The sequence below is a fragment of the Scyliorhinus canicula genome, chromosome 8, assembly GCF_902713615.1.
Source record: "Scyliorhinus canicula chromosome 8, sScyCan1.1, whole genome shotgun sequence".
Classification (NCBI taxonomy): Eukaryota; Metazoa; Chordata; class Chondrichthyes; order Carcharhiniformes; family Scyliorhinidae; genus Scyliorhinus; species Scyliorhinus canicula.
This window is the reverse complement of record NC_052153.1, coordinates 6,438,025-6,456,948: the sequence shown is the minus strand read 5'-3', so window position 1 is coordinate 6,456,948 and position 18,924 is coordinate 6,438,025. Positions and strand designations below refer to the sequence as shown.

Below are 18,924 nucleotides of genomic sequence, written 5' to 3'. Positions count from 1 at the left end.
CTCTGTTACCCATTCCAATGCCGTCCCTTTGAGCAGAGTACGTTAAGGGGAGATTTGATAGAGACGCTCAAAACCGGGAAGTGTTTTGATACCTGTTGAGGTATCAAACAGGAGAAACTGTTTCTAAAGGCAGGGAAGAGAATGGTGAAAGTTCTGGAGGGGAAACGCGGAAGCATTTTTATTTATTGTTTTACACGGAGCTGTTGTGGTTAGGACGTCACTGTCTGAAAGGGCAGTGGAAGCAAATTCAATGGTAACGTCCAAAAGGGAATGAATAAATAGTTGAAGCAGAATTATAGAACATAGAACAGTACATAGAACAGTACAGCACAGAACAGGCCCTTCGGCCCTCAATGTTGTGCCGAGCCATGATCACCCTACTCAAACCCACGTATCCACCCTATACCCGTAACCCAACAACCCCCCCCCCCCCCCCCCTTAACCTTACTTTATTAGGACACTATGGGCAATTTAGCATGGCCAATCCACCTAACCCGCACATCTTTGGACTGTGGGAGGAAACCGGAGCACCCGGAGGAAACCCACGCACACAGGGGGAGGACGTGCAGACTCCACACAGACAGTGACCCAGCCGGGAATCGAACCTGGGACCCTGGAGCTGTGAAGCATTTATGCTAACCACCATGCTACCCTGCTGCCCTTGAAAGGCTCTCTGAGGAAAGAGCAGGGTGGGCAGGCGTGGGACTAATTGGACAGCACTCACTCACAAAGAGAGCTGAATGGCTTCTCTCTGTGGCCGAAGATTCAGTAGTTCAAAGAGAGCAGGAAGTGGGTGTGTAACAACCCAGCAGGTTCACTAACGCCCTGTACGGAAGGAAATCTGTCCTCCTTACCTGGTCTGGCCTACATGTGGCTCCAAACCCACAGCAATGTGGGGTTGATTCTTATTTGCCCCCAACCAGCGCCTCCCACATCCCATGAACGAAAATGGAAACGTCTGCACAAATCAATGAGTTTGATTGGAGGTATAGTAGCCTCATTGTCACATTGCTGGTCAAGTAACCTCGAAGCCCAGCTTACGATCCGAGAATGCAGGTTCAAATCCCACCAAATTCAATTGTCCGGAATGAAAAAGTTGCCCTCAGCCATGGTGAAACCATCGTCGATTATTATAAAATCCCACTGGGTTCACGAAGGGAAGGAAATCCTTACCCAGGTGGCAATGTGGTTGGCCCTTAACTCTCTCTGAAATAACCACTGTTATATTCAGTACGGCAGCTCTTTAAGAAGGTGGTTTCAGAGCGGGCAATAAACGCTGTCCTTACCAGTGACGTCCACGTCCAAATATATATTATACCTTCTGACTCCCAATTCACTCCCGTGTCAAAAAGCAGCCACAACAAAATGAACGACACAGATGTTGGAAATTACAGAATGATCCAAACAGACTGTCACCATTTTTGTCAGCTAATTTCCTGGGCTGCTCATGTGGTTCCTGCCATGAGTCTGGCATCAGCTTCTGAAGCTATTAACCCTGGGCTCCTTCACTGGTTCCTGTGATGGCACCAGCATGTCGTAAGCTTCACTTCCAGAGTTTAAGGTGGATTTTTTTTTTTGTTCGGCCAAACATCAGGCAGCAGCAGCTCAGGGGCCGTCACACAATATTTCAAACACATTTCTTATACAAGAGATCATCGAATTTACAGTGCAGAAGGAGGCCATTTGGCCCACTGAGTTTGCACCGGCCCTTTGAAAGAGCACCCCATTTGAGCCCACGCTATCCTCGTAACCCAGGAACCCCACCCGAACATTTTGGACACTAAGGGGCAATTTAGCGCGGCCAATGCACCCAACCTGCACATCTTTAGGCTGTGGGAGGAAACCGGAGCGCCCGGAGGAAAACCACGCAGACGCGGGGAGGACGTGCAGACTCCGCACAGACAGTGACCCGAGCCCGGGAATCGGACCTGGGACCCTGGAGCTGTGAAGCAACAGTGCTAACCACTGTGCTACCGTGCCACCCCAAAGATGTCACCAGAACTTGTGCATTTCTCACCACAAAAGCCACACACACACACACACGTGCCACATGAACTGCCTTTGAGTTGCTGTTGCGTTGGAGTGGCCATGTCAGAAACATCTTAGACCTAACAGGAAATGGAAAATCCATATTGTCGCCGTGCTTCACGTTACCCAATGATCACCTCTTGGGAGTTGCTTTATTCGCCCTTTCCCTTGTTGTCCGACCTGACTCAGCGGCATTACAGGGCAGAAGGAGGCTCTTCAGCCCATCCAGTCTGTGCTAGCTCTCGGTACAGCAATCCAGTCAATCTCAATTTCACAACCACTAGCTGCCCCCCCCCCCTCTCCCCCAACCCCCACCAGGTTCTATCCCTGCCACCCTGCCAGCTCATTTCCCTCATGTGCACATTTAATTTCCTCATCCATGTGGTGTTCTTTGTGTGGCTAATTCTAGGGTGGTTGGCGTAGTGTTCACAAAGACCACAAACAGCTTTTATATTGAACAAAGCTATAGATTTATTTGCACTACTTAATTGGGTTGACACTTACTCCTATATAACAAACAGTTGATAACAGACATACGGGGCTGGATTCTCCGCACCCTCGCTCCGTAAACCGCGGCCGGCGCGGGAGCGGAGAATCGATGTCCCCGCAAGAAATCGAGACCGGCGCTGGGTCACTGATTCTGCCCGGCCCCGAACAGCAGCGTCATCGGGGAGTACGCCACGCCGCCTGGGACCACTGCCAGAGGCCCGCTCACCAATTCTCCGCCCCCGACCGGCCAAGTTCCCAACGGTGTGGAACTAACCTGGTCTAGCCGGTCGGGATACTCGCGTAGCGGCAGCGGACTCTTAAAGAGCACGGCGCGACCGCTGGAGACCGCCGCCATGCGCATGCGCGACCTCTGACCCGGAACTGCGGGGGCCCTTCTCTGCAGCAAAAGCTGCGAGATGTACTCCGGATCCCTGCTAGCCCCCTGCAGGGCTAAGAATTCCTGTCCCTTTGATCCAGGATTGTCAGGAGCAAAACATTACTGTTTTGACGCCAGCGTGCGGACATAGTCCCAGATATGGAGAATCCAGCGCACAATCTACACTCATCTACCACTAATCTCTACACTAATACAATAACTATGATCTGCTCTCACTCACACTATGTTTCCTAAAGTCTGTCCTCTAGCGGTCTCCTCAACCTCTTACCCACAAGGCTTAGCATTGATGTCTTATATAGTTCTACATCTAGCTCCCTCTAGTGGTCAATTTGGACATAACATTAACCCTTTCAGTTCTTTACATTTATGATAATGTCACAATCCCCATTTCCACCACTTTGTGGGCAGCAGGTCCCAGGTCATTGCCACTTGCTGTGTAAAACAAAAAAAAGGTCCTTTCTCAGACCCCCTCCCCCACAGCCAATAAATCGCTCTCAACAACTTGAGAATGAATGAACAACAATTAAAGAGTTAGTGGTCGGAAAAATATTGCATGCTTTCGCATACCTCCTGAATCTATAATAATAATGTGTTTAGCTGCATTATTTATTCAAGAGTGTTAGTCATGCTGGATGCTCACAGCCATGTCTATCAACTTATTTTTTAAAGATTCGTTCTTAGAAGGTGAGCCAAGACCTGCATTTACTGCCAATCCCTAGTTGTCCTTGAGAAGGTGGTGGGTGAGCTGCCTTCTTGAACCGCTGCTGCCAACGTGGTGTAGGTACATCCACAGTGCTGTTCGGGAGGGACTTCCAGGATTTTGACCCAGCAACAGTGAAGGAATGGCTGATATATTTCCAAATCAGGATGGTGAGTGACTTGGAGGGGAACCTCCAGATGGTGGGGTTTCCAGGTATCTGCTGCCCTTGTCCTTCTAGATGGTAGAGTGTGTGGGCTTGGAAGGTTCCGTCAAATGAATGTTAATCCACCTGTATTGTTTCTAATCGTTTGCCTTAGACTAAAGCTAGTGCTGGCTATGCCTGTAATTGGTTTGAACATCTTTAGTGGTCTCTCTGTTGGCCATGCCTAACTAAATAATAACGTAACCCAAAGTGTATCAATAACACCCCAGATCTGAAGCTGGTCTTGTACACAAGTTCCCAATGCTTCTCCAATCTTTACCGACGAGGAGTTGAATAAATGCTCAGCAAGTCTTGCATAAGATAATTTACATAAAAGGGCTCAAGGAATTGGGGGCAATATTAACATAGATAGAGGATCGGTTAATAAAAGAAAAGAAAATGCTTTCAAGTCCTCAGTCAAATATTCCACTTTTCCTGACTGATTCTCAGTTGTTATCATCAGTTCTCTTTACATTCGCCAACTCCTCTTTCATATGTGAAAGTTGATTTTCTGTATCAATCAGGTTTTCTTTCAATTGTTTGTTATCTGCTACAAGTGTCTCATTTTTCTCCACGGTAATTTTCAAAAGGTTATTGAGATGACCATGATCAACTGCCTGTTGCAATACAGTTGTCATCATCTTCTTCTCTCCACAGGCCAAATCATTACCTAGGATGAAATCCATTCGCCCAGAAGGTAATTTAGGAATAATTTCCACCATAAATATTCCATTTACAAAATTACTTCTTAAACTAACTTCACAAAAAGAAACAGGTTCATCCCTTCTAATTATGTCACTTCCTACATTTACCTTCATAAAACTTTCTGGAATACAACTTGTATCATCAGCTACCATTAATGACTGATCTGTTCCTGTACCTCTCACAATTTTAATTTGTTTACTTACTTAGTTAGACGTGGAAGGGAAAACCTTTTCCTTTGAAACAAAACATGCACAACCTCCACTGGCCTGACATCCTTCACTAGTACTCAAATAATTCTCTGAACTACCCTGAGATCTATTCCCCTTTTTCATTGATACTGAAAGAGCAAATGACAGAAAAAAAAGGTTTGGTTCTATGGACCAGTTCATAATCATCAGCTAACTCTGCTGCCTGTCTAGCAATTTTTATTTTTGTTCCTTATCATGCACTCTAATAACCAAAGGAAGTGAATCTTTAAATTCTTCCAAAAGAATCACCTCTCTGAGGGCTTCTCTATCATTAACGCCCGTATCCAACGGTCAAAATTATTTTGCTTCACTCTCTCGAATTCAATATTAGTTTGTCCCCGGCTTTTTTCCTATGTTTTGAAATTTCTGCCTGTACACCTCAGGAACCAACTCATCGGCAGTGAGGATAAGTTTCTTCCTATATCATAATCTACAGGTACCTCCTCTGACAATGATGCACACACCTCACTAGCTCTACCCATCAATCTACTTTGTAAAAGTAATGCCCAACTTTCTGTTGATCATTTCATCTGTTTACCTCCCTTTTCAAAAGAAATAAAGAATGCTTCCACATCCTTTTCCTCAAATTTTGGAAGAGCTTGTGTAAGTATAAACATTTCCCCACTCGGTTCATGTCTGGAACTACTTGCTTCCTCAACTCGCTTCTTTTTTAACTGCCAACATTTTAAACTGAAATTCTCTCCCTTTCTCCTTTTCTCTTTCTGCCATTGCTAATCTTTCCACTTCCACATCAAGTTTTCTTTAATTTCCTTTCAAAAAACCCTCTTTTTCCCTTTCTACTTTGTGCATTTCAAGTTTCTTCGTTTCTATTTTTCTCCCTTTCCTTTCCTTTTCCCTGCAGTTTTTTATTGCTTTATTTGTAATTGAATTTTAGCTAATTCAGTTTCCTCACTTTTTGAAATACTTGGCCTACCTGTCGGCCCTTGCAATTTTAAATGTTTCACTATGCTTTGAATAATGTCAATTTTCCTTATCTGCAGGTAATCCCAACTCCAATTAATCTGCCAATCAATCAGTCAGTTACATCCTCCATCTTTAGAAAGATCTTAGCGATTTCCAACGCCATTTTGGATTCTAACCTGTACAATATACCTCACGGTAACTACAATTCCTTTTCGCCACTACCTCAGTACCCCACCTACTCTTTATGAGGATTCACAGATCCCACCATTTAATAATAAACCCCAGAACAAGGTTTACTATTCAGCATGCCTTCCACATTTCCAAAATATCCCAACAAATTAATACTAATCAGCATCCAATAACCCTTTCGCTATGTTTTGAAATCCTGCAAGAGCCCTCACTTCTTTTACGACCCCAGTTGGTGTTATAACTGGATGTGGGCATCCCAGAATGCGATCCTGGCCCAAAAGACCATAAAGTTTACTGCCTGTCTCAGTAGTTGAGTTGGAAACATTAGGGACCTTCAAGCGGCTATTGGATAGGTACATGGATTACAGTAGAATGATGGAGTGTAGATTAATTTGTTCTTAAGGGCAGCACGGTAGCATTGTGGATAGCACAATTGCTTCACAGCTCAAGGGTCCCAGGTTCGATTCCGGCTTGGGTCCCTGTCTGTGCGGAGTCTGCACATCCTCCCTGTGTGTGCGTGGGTTTCCTCCCACAGTCCAAAGATGTGCAGGTTAGGTGGATCGGCCATGATAAATTGCCCTTTGTGTCCAAGATTGCCCTTAGTGTTGGGTGGGGTTACTGGGTTATGGGGATAGGGTGGAAGTGTTGACCTTGGGTGGGGTGCTCTTTCTGAGAGCCGGTGCAGACTCGATGGGCCGAATGGCCTCCTCCTGCACTGTAAATTCTATGATTAATCTAGGACAAAGGTTCGGCACAACATCATGGACCGAAGGGCCTGTTCTGTGCTGTATTTTTCTATGTTCTATGTTCTAAAGTTTACTTTTGTTTTATACAACAAAATTGTATAAACGTGGAGGGACAGATTCACAGAACCACAAATTAGTTCCAACAACAAGAAAAAAAAATTAAAGATGAAAAAAATCGGATTATGATTATGTACTTCTTTACTCCCCCTTAGCGTAACAGTTACGCACAGATTTTAAAATTGATATGTATTATAGAATAGAATAGAATAGAACAGTACAGCACAGAACAGGCCCTTCGGCCCTCGATGTTGTGCCGAGCAATGATCACCCTACTCAAACCCACGTATCCACCCTATACCCGTAACCCAACAACCCCCCCCCCCCCCCCCTTAACCTTACTTTTTAGGACACTACGGGCAATTTAGCATGGCCAATCCACCTAACCCGCACATCTTTGGACTGTGGGAGGAAACCGGAGCACCTGGAGGAAACCCACGCACACAGGGGGAGGACGTGCAGACTCCGCACAGACAGTGACCCAGCCGGGAATTGAACCTGGGACCCTGGAGCTGTGAAGCATTTATGCTAACCACCATGCTACCGTGCTGCCCCTGTATTACAAAGTACATCTTAATCTACAATGGTCTCATTGACACAAAGTACATTGTAAGCACACGTGACGTCTCTGGTAAGACACAATCCCCCCCCCCCCCCCCCCCCCCCCCCCCCCCCCCCCCCCCCCCCCCCAACCCACCACCAGGATAATTCTTATACTGTCATCCAGCTTTTCTCACTGAACTCCGGCTTCAACACGAGTGATTTCAAATTCCGCTTTCAAAAGTCACACTTTCAAATCTTCTTTTAAATGTTGCCGTCCCGCTGCTGCTCCCATCAAGGTTTCACTTTCAGGTTTTACACCTCTCCCTTTAGGTTTCCTTTGTCCACCGATTTTCACAATCATTTCAAATAATGTCTCCCAGACAGTAATAATTTCTCAAAACCCTGAGCACGATTGCAGATATCTTTCTGGCCTCTCACGTGACTTTACTGAACAGTAATCTGTTCTTGTTCGCAGTTTCCTCAGTTCTGTTAACTCCAGACTTCTTGGAAACCTCTCCTCATCTCTCTAGTTTCCTTAACTAGCTGGACTTTAGGTTCCAGCATCTGTGTTCTAAACCATTACTCCACAGTATGGCTTTTCTTCTCGCAAGGCTGAGAGATATTCCCTCTTTAGCCTTCTAAAACCAACTGACTCTAGCAGAGTTGCCTTCTCTCTTACTATTGATCTCCAACTGCAATCAAATCAGTTAAACTAAAATTTAAAAGCGTGTCTACCTTACAAGGCCCCAGTTGCTAAACAACCACTGCTGATTGATTTACTCTTTATGCCATTGCCTTCTCTAAGCACAATGGAATCACAGTTAGAATTGAAATCAATCCCCCCATGCACAAACACCTTTATACAGCTTAATTCTAACTATTAGGTTTTACTCTTCCGGGCAAAGAAACATTAAATTAAACCCACTTGAAACGATACATTATTTCTAATGTTTACCAATACAAATATAAATCCCTTAAGACTACTTTTATTTTACGAACAGACAAGATGGAGGAGAGAGTTCATGGTCTAAAGCTGTTGAACTACAAGGAGGTCACCACCGATATTCCAAAGAGATATGGATCAGTTAAGTGACTGAACTAATAGTTGGTAGATGGAGTGTATTATTGGGGGTGTAATATTATCCACTTTGACAGGAAATAATGAAATGTGTTTTGAAAGTTTAAAGACTAGTTGATGTTGGTTTTCAGAAGGATTTAGGTGTCCTTGCACACAAGTCACAGAATGTTAACATGCAAAATGTTTGTCAGCCTTTATTACAGTGGGGTTGGAATAGAAGAGTTCAGAAGTCTTGCAGCAATTACAAAGGGTTTTGGTGAGATCACATGTTTTGACTCCATACCAACGTGAAGATTTACTTCCCCTGGAAAGGGGTCCAACTAAGGTGCATTAGATTGATTCTTGATATGAGAGGGTTTTCCTAAGAGGAAGGATAGAGTAGAATGGGTCTATATTCTCTGGAGTTAGCAGAATGACAAGTCAACTAATTGAAACATTTCAAATTCTTTGAAGGTTTGAAGGGGTGGACGCTAGGAGATTGTGTGTGTGTGCGTGTGTGTGTGTCCCACTCTCCCCACCACCCACCCCAGGTTGGGGAATCTAGGGGGTCATAGTCTCAGGTTCAAGGGGCCAGTCATCGAGAACTGAATGGAGGAGAAATTGTTTTACTCCAAGAGTTGTGAATCTTTGGAGTTTCTGCCCCATGGAGCCCTGGATTCTCAGTTGTTGAGTATATTCAAGGCTGAAATTTAATAATAATAATCTTTATTAGTGTCACAAGTAGGCTTACATTAACACTGCAACAAAGTTACTGTGACAGGCCCCTAGTCGCCACATTCCGGCGCCTATTCGGGTACACGGAGGGAGAATTCAGAATGCCCAATTCACAAAACAAGCACGTCGTTCGGGACTTGTGGGAGGAAACCGGAGCGCCCGGAGTAAACCCACGCAGACACGGGGAGAACGTGCAGACTCTGCACAGGCAGTGACCCAAGCCGGGAATCGAAACCGGGGGAGGGATTCTCCGCCGGCGGGCTGCTCCGTTTTGCCGGCAGCCCGGGGGTTTCCCGACGGCGTGGGGCTGCCCCACAACGGGAAACCCCATTGACCGGCTGGCGTAATGGAGCATCCCACCGGCATGATGAGGCAGAAATGTGGCGCGGCGGGACGGAGAATCCTGCCCCAGATCTCTGGCCCTGTGAAGCAACAGTGCTAACCACTGTGCGATCATGCCGCCCATTTATCGAAATTTAGTCGGAAAGGGAATCGAGGGATAGGGCGGTACATTGGAAAAGTTCAGCCAAGAGTTTATTGATTGGAACACCTGATTCAGTTTCTTCCAGACAGCCATGCATCTATGTTCTCCAATTATACAAAGACTGATGATACAATGTGTAGTGTACACAGAAGCATGAAATTACAAAGCTACATTGATAGATTGGATGAATAGATAAAAGTGTGGCAGATAGATTTCAATGCAGGTCAATATGAGGTCATCCAATTTCAAACAAAAAAGGACTGATCTCAGTATTATATTAATAGTGAAAAACTGGGACGAGTGAAGATAATAATAATCTTCATTAGTGTCACAAGTAGATTTAGGGATCCATGTACACAGATCACAAAAATGTAGTGGTCGGGTTCAAAAAATTATTATTGAAATAGGCTTTGCATCTAGAGAACTTGGCCGGGTTTCTCCGAAATCCGATTTTCATTTCATTTCATTTCATTTCAAGCGTTGACGCCGGTGTAAACACTGGAGTGGTGTACGCCAGCGTCAACGGGCCTCCTGGCCCAGCAATTCACCGTTTCCAGGGGGCTAGCACGGCGGCGGAGTGCTGTGAACTGCTCCGGATCCGAAAGGTGGCCCTGCACGGCCGGCGTGGGTCAATGTCGCGCGTGGTTGCCGTCTCCGCGCTGCGCATGCACGTGGTTTCCGTCTCTGCGCTGGCGCATGCACGGGGTTGCCATCTCCGCGCTGCGCATGCACGGGGTTGCCATCTCCGCGCTGCGCATGCACGGGGTTGCCATCTCCGCGCTGCGCATGCACGGGGTTGCCATCTCCGCGCTGCGCATGCACGGGGTTGCCATCTCCGCGCTGCGCATGCACGTGGTTGCCGTCTCCGCGCTGCGCATGCACGGGGTTGCCGTCTCCGCGCTGCGCATGCACGGGGTTGCCATCTCCGCGCTGCGCATGCACGGGGTTGCCATCTCCGCGCTGCGCATGCACGTGGTTGCCGTCTCCGCGCTGCGCATGCACGGGGTTTGCATCTCCGCGCTGCGCATGCACGGGGTTGCCGTCTCCGCGCTGCGCATGCACGGGGTTGCCATCTCCGCGCTGCGCATGCACGGGGTTGCCATCTCCGCGCTGCGCATGCACGTGGTTGCCGTCTCCGCGCTGCGCATGCACGGGGTTGCCATCTCCGCGCTGCGCATGCACGGGGTTGCCATCTCCGCGCTGCGCATGCACGTGGTTGCCGTCTCCGCGCTGCGCATGCACGGGGTTGCCATCTCCGCGCTGCGCATGCACGGGGTTGCCATCTCCGCGCTGCGCATGCACGGGGTTGCCATCTCCGCGCTGCGCATGCACGGGGTTGCCATCTCCGCGCTGCGCATGCACGGGGTTGCCATCTCCGCGCTGCGCATGCACGGGGTTGCCATCTCTGTGCCTGTGCGGAGCAACATGTCGGTGACCGAAATGCGGGCCCGCGCAGAAGGAGGTAGGTCCCCTATAGATCATGGCTGCCCGCCGATTGGAAGCCCCCGATCGCGGCCCTGGACACCGTGGAGGCTCCCCCCGGAGTCTGATCCCCCCGCCCCCCCCCCCCCCACCAGGACGTCCGCAGTGTCCATGGCTCCGAGCTCCACGTGGGTGGTCCGAGGTTTGAACCACGCCGGCGGGACTCGGCGAGAGTTCAGCCTGTCGCCCGTGGAGAATCACCGGCGCTGCGGCGACCGCGCGGGCTCGATTGGCGCCGATTCTCCAGTCACGGGAGAATCGCGACCCGGCGTCAGAGCGGCATGGCGGGAATTTCCCGCGCCCCCGGCGATTCTCCAACCCAGCGCGGGCTCGGAGAATCCCACCCCTAGAATATAAAGGGGAGAGAGTTTATCTACAGATGTACAAAACTCTGGTTGGGCAACATCCAGAGCATTGTGTGCAACCATGGGCACCTTTCCTCTGAAAGGAGACACTGGCCTTGGAAGGATTGCAGTGCAGGTTCACTAGAATGTCACCAGGTCCAAGCATTAGCTTATGAGGAGAAATTACACCAACCAAGCTTGTGTTGCCCAGAATAGAGAAGGTAAAGGGGTGATTCGATTGAGGTCTTCTGATGATCTTGAAAGGAATTGAAAGAGTAGAGAGAGAAAGATTTTTTTTCTCTCAGGTGACGGGGAGCTCAGGAGAAGGGGGCATAACCTCAAAGTTAGAGGCAGGCCATTCAGGAACTTAGGAACAAGAGGAGGCCATTCAGCCCATCGAGCCTCGGCTCTACCATTAAGTACGATCATGGCTGATCAGGCACTTCAATGTCTTTTACGCCCACTATCCCCAGAACCCTTTGCGTTATTGTGAATCAGAAATCCATCAATCTCTGATTTAAACCTACGCAATAATTGAACTTCCACAGCCATCTTGGAGTCGAGAATTTCAAAGATTCACAAAGAATCCCTGTGTGCAAATAAATTTCTCCGGATCTCGATCCTAAGTGGCTTCCCCCTTATTTTGAAATTGTGCCCCCTGGTTCTGGACTCCACAGCCGAGGGAAACACCTGACCTCCATCTACCCTGACTATTTGGTAGGTTTCAATGAGATCACCTCTCATTCGTCGAAACCGTGGCGAATACAGGCCCAGTTTTTCCAATCTCTCATCACAGACAGTTCCGTCATGCCCAGAACAAGTCTGGCGAACATTCGTTGCTCTCCCTCTGCGGCAGTAATATCCTCTCTGAGGTCAGGGGGACCAAAACTGGACACAGTACTCTGGGTGCGGTCTAACCAAGCTTCTGTACAACTGAAGCAAGAGAGATGTTAGGACACAGTGCTTCACACAAAGGGTTGTAGCTGTGCGGAATGCCCTCTCCCAAAAAGCCAGAGCTCATTTAAGAGTTTTAAACCTGAGATTGATAGACGTTTTGCCCGTCAACAGTTTAAAAGGTGAGGGAAGCAAGTGGGTGGGTTTAAGATGCCACAATCTCACAGAACTGACTCAAGGGGCTGAATCATGTTGCTATGTTTCTGTCATGAGGCAAGATATGAAGCGTTGAACTGGTTTCGTTCACAGAGCGAGTTATAATTAACTTTAATCAATATAATTTCTCTTTACGTAATAACATGAAATAATGAATACGTTCCAGTTCCCCACATCAGGCACCATCTTGTTTTGCTCCTTCATTCTAACATTTTGAAGGCAAGACGGTGCGCATCCTAATTATCTACACTCTACCTGCCCATTAAAATCAGCAGCAGGATCGGGTTTTCCGAATTCAAATGAGAAATGAAAGGTCTCTCCTTTCTTTAATGCCTATCACAACTTCAGAACATTCCAAAGTGCTTCACAACCAATAAAGTACTTAAAAGTGCAGTTACTGCTGGACTGTATTGGCTGGAACAGTCAATTTATGCAAAGCAAGCTCCCACAAACAGCAATGAGATAACAAAGCCTAAAGATTGCACATTGCTGGAAATCTGATTTTTTAAAAATAAATTTAGAGTAACCAATTCATTTTTTCCAATTAAGGGGCAATTTAGCATGGCCAATCCACCTACCCTGCACATCTTTGGGTTGTGGGGGCAAAACCCACGCAGACACGGGGAGAATGTGCAACCTCCACACGGACAGTGACCCAGAGCCGGGATCAAACCTGGGACCTCGGCGCCGTGAGGCCATAGTGCTAAACACTGCGCCACCGTGCTGCTGCCCATAGAAATCTGAAATATAAACAGAAAAGGCTGAAAACACTCAATAGGGAGGGCAGCATCTGTGGAGAGTGGGAGAGAGAGAAAGAGAGAGGGAGCAAGAGATTGAAAGCGAGTGAGAGGGAGCAAAGAGAGAGAGCGAGAGAGAGGAACAAGAGAGAGGGAGCGAGGAAGAGAGGAGTGAGAAAGGAAGCGAGAGAGGGAGCAAGAGAGAGACAGAGAAAGCGAGTGAGAGGGAGCAAAAGAGAGGGAGCGAGAAAGAGGAACAAGAGAGAGGGAGCGAGAAAGAGAGTGAGAGAGGAGTGAGAAAGGAAGCGAGAGAGGGAGCAAGAGAGAGACAGAGAAAGCGAGTGAGAGGGAGCAAAAGAGAGGGAGCGAGAAAGAGGAACAAGAGAGAGGGAGCGAGAAAGAGAGTGAGAGAGGAGTGAGAAAGGAAGCGAGAGAGAGGGAGCAAGAGAGAGGGGGCGAGAGAGAGAAAGCGAGAGAGAGGGAGCATGAGAGGGAGCGAGAGAGGGAGAACAAGAGAAAGAGAGATAGTGAATGGGTCCAATTATAGCTCACTCAAAACCCACTCAATTTCAACAAGTTAAAATTGGGCCCAATGCTTCAGATAGAGAGGTAATTGAGCTGAAATATTCATTGTTTTTCTCTCTCCACGGATGTTGTCTGACAAACTGAATTGTATTTGGTGTTTATATCCCACCGAGGCTGGCAACAGTTTTACATTTGTGGCAAAACGAAGCACTCACATAGGGAGATACCAGGGAGACAGATGACTCAAACCTTGCTCAAAGAGATCACTTTTAAGAAGCATCTTAAGGAAGAGAGATGTGAAGCGGGATTCTTTCAGCCCGGGCTGGGCCGGAGAATCCCCGCAAACGGTGCAAATCGTGCCACGCCGCCCCGATGCCGGCACGCATGTCTTGCCGTGGTTGGCGCAGTGCCGGTTGCTGGCCATTCTACACGGCCGGCCCGCCGATTCTCGGCCCGGGATGGAAAAACGGCGAGTCCCGCCAGCGCCATCCACACCTGGAGCGGAATTCTCCGACCCCCCCCCCCGCAGGATCGGGAAATCACCCGGGGCCTTCGTAAATCCTGCCCCCGCCGTGGCCGAAATTATCCGCCACCCGGGAATCGGCGGGGGCGGGAATCACGCCGCTCCGGTCGACGGAGCTCCCGTGGCAATTCTCCGGCCTGTGATGGGCTGAAGTCCCGCTGCTGTCAGGCCTCTCCCGCCGACGTGGTTTAAACCACCTCTGTGCCGGCGGGAACAGGTGACGCGAGCGGGCCCCGGGGTCCTAGGGGGGGCGTGGGGTGATCAGACCCCAGGGGGTGCCCCCACGGTGGCCTGGCCCGCGATCGGGGCCCACCGACTGGCGGGCGAGCCTGTGCCATGGGGGCACGCTTTTTCTTCTGCCGCCGCCACGGCCTACACCATGGCGGAGGCGGAAGAGACCCCCTCCACAGCGCATGCGCCGGTGGTGACGTCAGCAGCCGCTGACGCTCCGGCGCATGCGCGGACTCACGCCGACCGGCGAAGGCCTTTCGCCCAGCTCCGACGCCAGTCAGCGTGGCGCCAAAGGCCGTTGGCGCCAGTCGGCAGAGCGGGAGCCACTCCGGCGCGGGCCTAGCCCCTAAAGGTGCAGAGAATTCCGCACCTTTGGGGAGACCCAACGCCGGAGTGGTTCACGCCACTCCGTCCCGCCTGGACCCCCCGCCCCACCGGGTAGGGGAGAATCCCGCCCCTGCTCTCAGCCAGCGGGAACTTGGTGTTGAAGGGTCGGGGGTGGCCTGTGGGGAGCGGGTGGGGTGGGGGTGCCTCCAATGTGGCCTGGCCCGCGATCGGGGCCCACCAATCGGTGGGCCGGCCTCTGTGGCTGGGCGTCTCCTTTCCTACGCGCCGGCCCCCTGTAGCCCTGCGTCATGTTGCATCGGGGCTGGCACGTTGAAGGAGGCCACTGCGCATGCACGGATCCAGCGGCACCCAGTTCGCACCTGGATCGGCAGCTGGAGTGATGTGAACCGCTGCAGTGCCATGCTGGCCCCCTGTAGGTGCCAGATTTAGTCCTCAGCTCGGCCCATTCACGGCATCATAAAACGTGACGGCGTTTACGACGGCGTGGACACTCTGCCGCGGGATTAGAGAATCCCGCCCGTGGTGTTCTTTGTGTTGCTTATTTCAGGATGGTTGGCGTAGTGTTCACAAAGAACACAAAATAGATTTTATTTACACGACTAAACTGGGATACAAGACTTCATAGAATCATTGAGTCTGCACTGGCCCTTGGAAAGAGCACCCTACCCACACCCCCACCCCATCCTCGCAACCCAATTACCTCACCTAACCTTTTTGGACGCTAAGGGGCAATTTAGCATGGCCAATCCAGCTAACCTGCACATCTTTGGACAGTGGGAGGAAACCAGAGCACCTGGAGGAAACCGGAGGAAGCCCACGCACACACGGGGAGGATGTGCAGACTCCGCACAGACAGTGACCCACGCTGGGAATCGAACCTGGGACCCTGGAGCTGTGAAGCAGCTGTGCTAACCACTGTCCTACCATGCTGCTAGTCCTTAAGAATACACAATTGATCAATAACATCAAACTACACTCACCTACAGCAAATCTCACTACTGGTATAAACTATAATCTATTACTCACATTATCTGCTCTTCTGGTCTTCACTATCTATCCCCTGCATACACTACTCCCCTAAGGCCTAGCATCACTGTCTTATATAGTTGTATCTGTAGCTCCATCTAGTGGCTACTCTCGACACTACATTAACCCTTGCAATGCTGATAGTTATGATAATATTACAAGAGATATTTGGAGTGGTTTAGGGAGGGAATTCCTGAGGTTGGAGCCCAGGCAGCTAAAAGCACGGCCAGTAATGATGGCGCCATGGAAATCAGGACTGCCCACCGGCCCGAATTAGAGGAGCGTGGAGGTCTCAGTGGGCGTAGGGCTGGAGGATGTTGTAGAAACAGGGTAGCACTAAGACTACATAGGGATCTGAATATGAAGACGGTAATGTTAAAATTGAGGCCTTGCTGGATGAGGAGCCCAAAGGCAATGGGTTGAATTGAACTTGGTGAAAATTAACATGCAGCAGGTCAAGATTACAGAAGGTCAAAGGTTGAATGGTTGGGCTGTAGACCATCGGAGGAGGCAAGTGTAGAGGTAACCAAAACATGGATAAGGAAATCAGGGCCTCGAGGTGAGTTGAGGGAGAACTCCTGCACAAGTGCTGATATCAACAGTTTTCTCGATACTTTCCCCGAAATGAGTGAAGGGCTTAGAAGAGTAAGCGACTTGCTTGCACACCGTACGTACCTTCGATCTGTCTGTTATGTTACTGACGCCTATGCTAGCAATCTTCCAGCTGTCAGAGGGTTGGTTGGCAGACCAGAGCAGAAAGTCGAAGCTGTTTCCTTCTGGTCGAAAGTACATATTCAGTCTTCCAGCATCCGTACCAGTTATCTGATACACAAGCCGCACGCAGCTTTCTCCCAGACCTCGGAGCTGAGGGCTGGTGAGGAGGCCCACTTTGCCATAATGACGAGGAGAGCCTTCAATGTAGACGTAGCGCCCTGCAAAACAAGGAGGACACTAACCATTATCAAGCTCCAAATCAGCCAGCCACGTGTTCATTCTGCTGGAGTGTTCAATTAAGTGTTGGCAGGAGAAAGCCCCTTCCCCCCCCCCCCACACCAAGTTCCTCCCCAAACTCCCATAATGGGGCAATGCAACATGGGAATAACAAGAGGTGAAGAAAGTGATGACCAAGTCCACAAAAACATTTGGAAATCTGCAAATGCGCTGTCGATTTCTCAATAGAACTGACCTGAAATTGGACATCGCAAGAAGGCAGAATTTTATTCTGGACCAAATCAACCACTGTCCTCTAACTGCACCTGTTTTCAGGTCTCGGAGGACATTCTCTCAATTCATTTGCTTCTTTTGGGAGCAAGGACTCCAATAGGCACCTTGTAAAACATTTTGACGTTTTTTTTAAAAATTAGGAACTGACTACTGACCCTCAACATACCCACAAATGTTTCTGTATATTTCTAAAGTCATTCTCAGTGATTTCAAATCATGTTCCTCATCGGTGGTGACCTAGTTGCCAATTAAAAATGCTTTTATTTTTGTGTCGAATGCATTTTTTTTTTTTCCATAATTTTTTTCCAATTAAGGGGCAATTTAGCGAGGCCAATCCACCTACCCTGCACATCTTTGGGTTGTGGGGGCGAAACCCACGCAGACACGGGGAGAATGTGCAAACTCCACACGGACAGCGACCCAGAGCCGGGATCGAACCTGGGACCTCGGCGCCGTGAGGCCATAGTGCTAACCCACTGCGCCACCCTGCTGCCCAGTGACGAATGCATTTTCAACTGCATTAATCAAACTGCAGAATGCTACTACTTTTAAATGCATCAAGGATTATTTTGCAAAGCAATATTTTAAAAGAATAATTTATGGGCACGATTTAACAAAAAGTCCCATTTTGGGTGGGTATAGCTGGTTCTTTCTCGATGCCTGCAGCACGGAGGGTGACCCGCTATCAAACGGAACCCTGTTGTTTACTCTCGTCTTGGTTGGGTATGCCCCGCCTAGACCTCACTTCCTGCATAAACGCGCTCAACAGTGCAGGACGCGATCGGGGCCCTAGTTTTAAATGCCGCCCCAATCTCTTGATCCATCTCGGACATCCCACTGCAGCCTCCAGACCCCCCCCCCTCACCCACCTCAAAAGGGCAGGGCACCCCGGGGCGACATAGTTAAATGAGACTAATGGCTCACTTAAATATGTTAATCTGGATCTCGCCCTCGCTGACATCACCAATTCAGGCGCAACAATGCTGTTCAATCACGCACCTCATTTTGAAACAGAGCGAGGGGTTCATGCAGATTTTGCATTGGATGAGTTGCAAATAGACTGGAGAGAAATGTGAGGAAAATCTGGGGCAGGATTCTCCCACAGCTCAGAGGATGTTAGAATGGCGCCGGCGGGACTCGGCTTTTTAATGACGGCCGCTCGGCCCATCCAGGCCGGAGAATCGGCGCATACCCCGACCGGCGGCGCGCCAACCACGCCGATGCCGATTCTCTGCACTACGGAGAATTGCGTCCCGGCGTCGGGGCGGTGTGGCACGATTCACACGGCGCCATGCCGATTCTCCTACCCGTCTGGGGGGTCAGAGAATTCCGCCCAGGTTCTCAATATGGGTGCAATTTTTGATGCAATTTGTGCTTGGAGTGTGGCAAGCGCCCATCAGAAACATTTACTCCCTCCGTTATTGGTACACTGATGCACCATCAATTGAACTCGAGTCGAGAAGTAGTTCCAAACAACAGGCTTTAATACACTAGATGTGTGCCCGGCAGTAGACGCACAGAGAAATGCCGACTGCCAGCCGGCACGGGTTCTTATACCCCGCCTCGTAGGCGGAGCTACCAACCTCTCAGCCAATCGGCGGGTGGTCACATGACTAGCCTCAGCCAATTGGCAGAGAGGCACATGACTTGCCTGTGCCAATGGGCAGCGAGTCTTCTGCACCAATGGCAGCATGGTTCTAAGGTACCGTAATCTCCCTAGTCATACTACCACATACACATTGCTGCCAATGTACAACAACTCACCAATGCTCCTGAGTCAGCACCTTACAAACTCTCGCCCTCTACCACCGAGAAGGACTGTGGAGATTAAGGTTACATCACACGAGCTCTTGGTTTATTTTGATATCAA

At 49.3% G+C, this 18,924-nt stretch overlaps 1 protein-coding gene across 2 annotated transcripts in view; it reads right to left on the bottom strand.

Moving 5' to 3' along the window:
* The window catches only part of mamdc2a (MAM domain containing 2a), a 125,155-nt gene that overhangs the window by 82,361 nt on the left and 23,870 nt on the right, over positions 1-18,924 (bottom strand). For both annotated transcript variants that reach the window (XM_038804093.1, XM_038804094.1), the window contains exon 3: positions 16,506-16,762. In XM_038804093.1, coding sequence (XP_038660021.1) covers positions 16,506-16,762 — 257 coding nt within the window. The remainder of the gene's footprint in view (positions 1-16,505; positions 16,763-18,924) is intronic.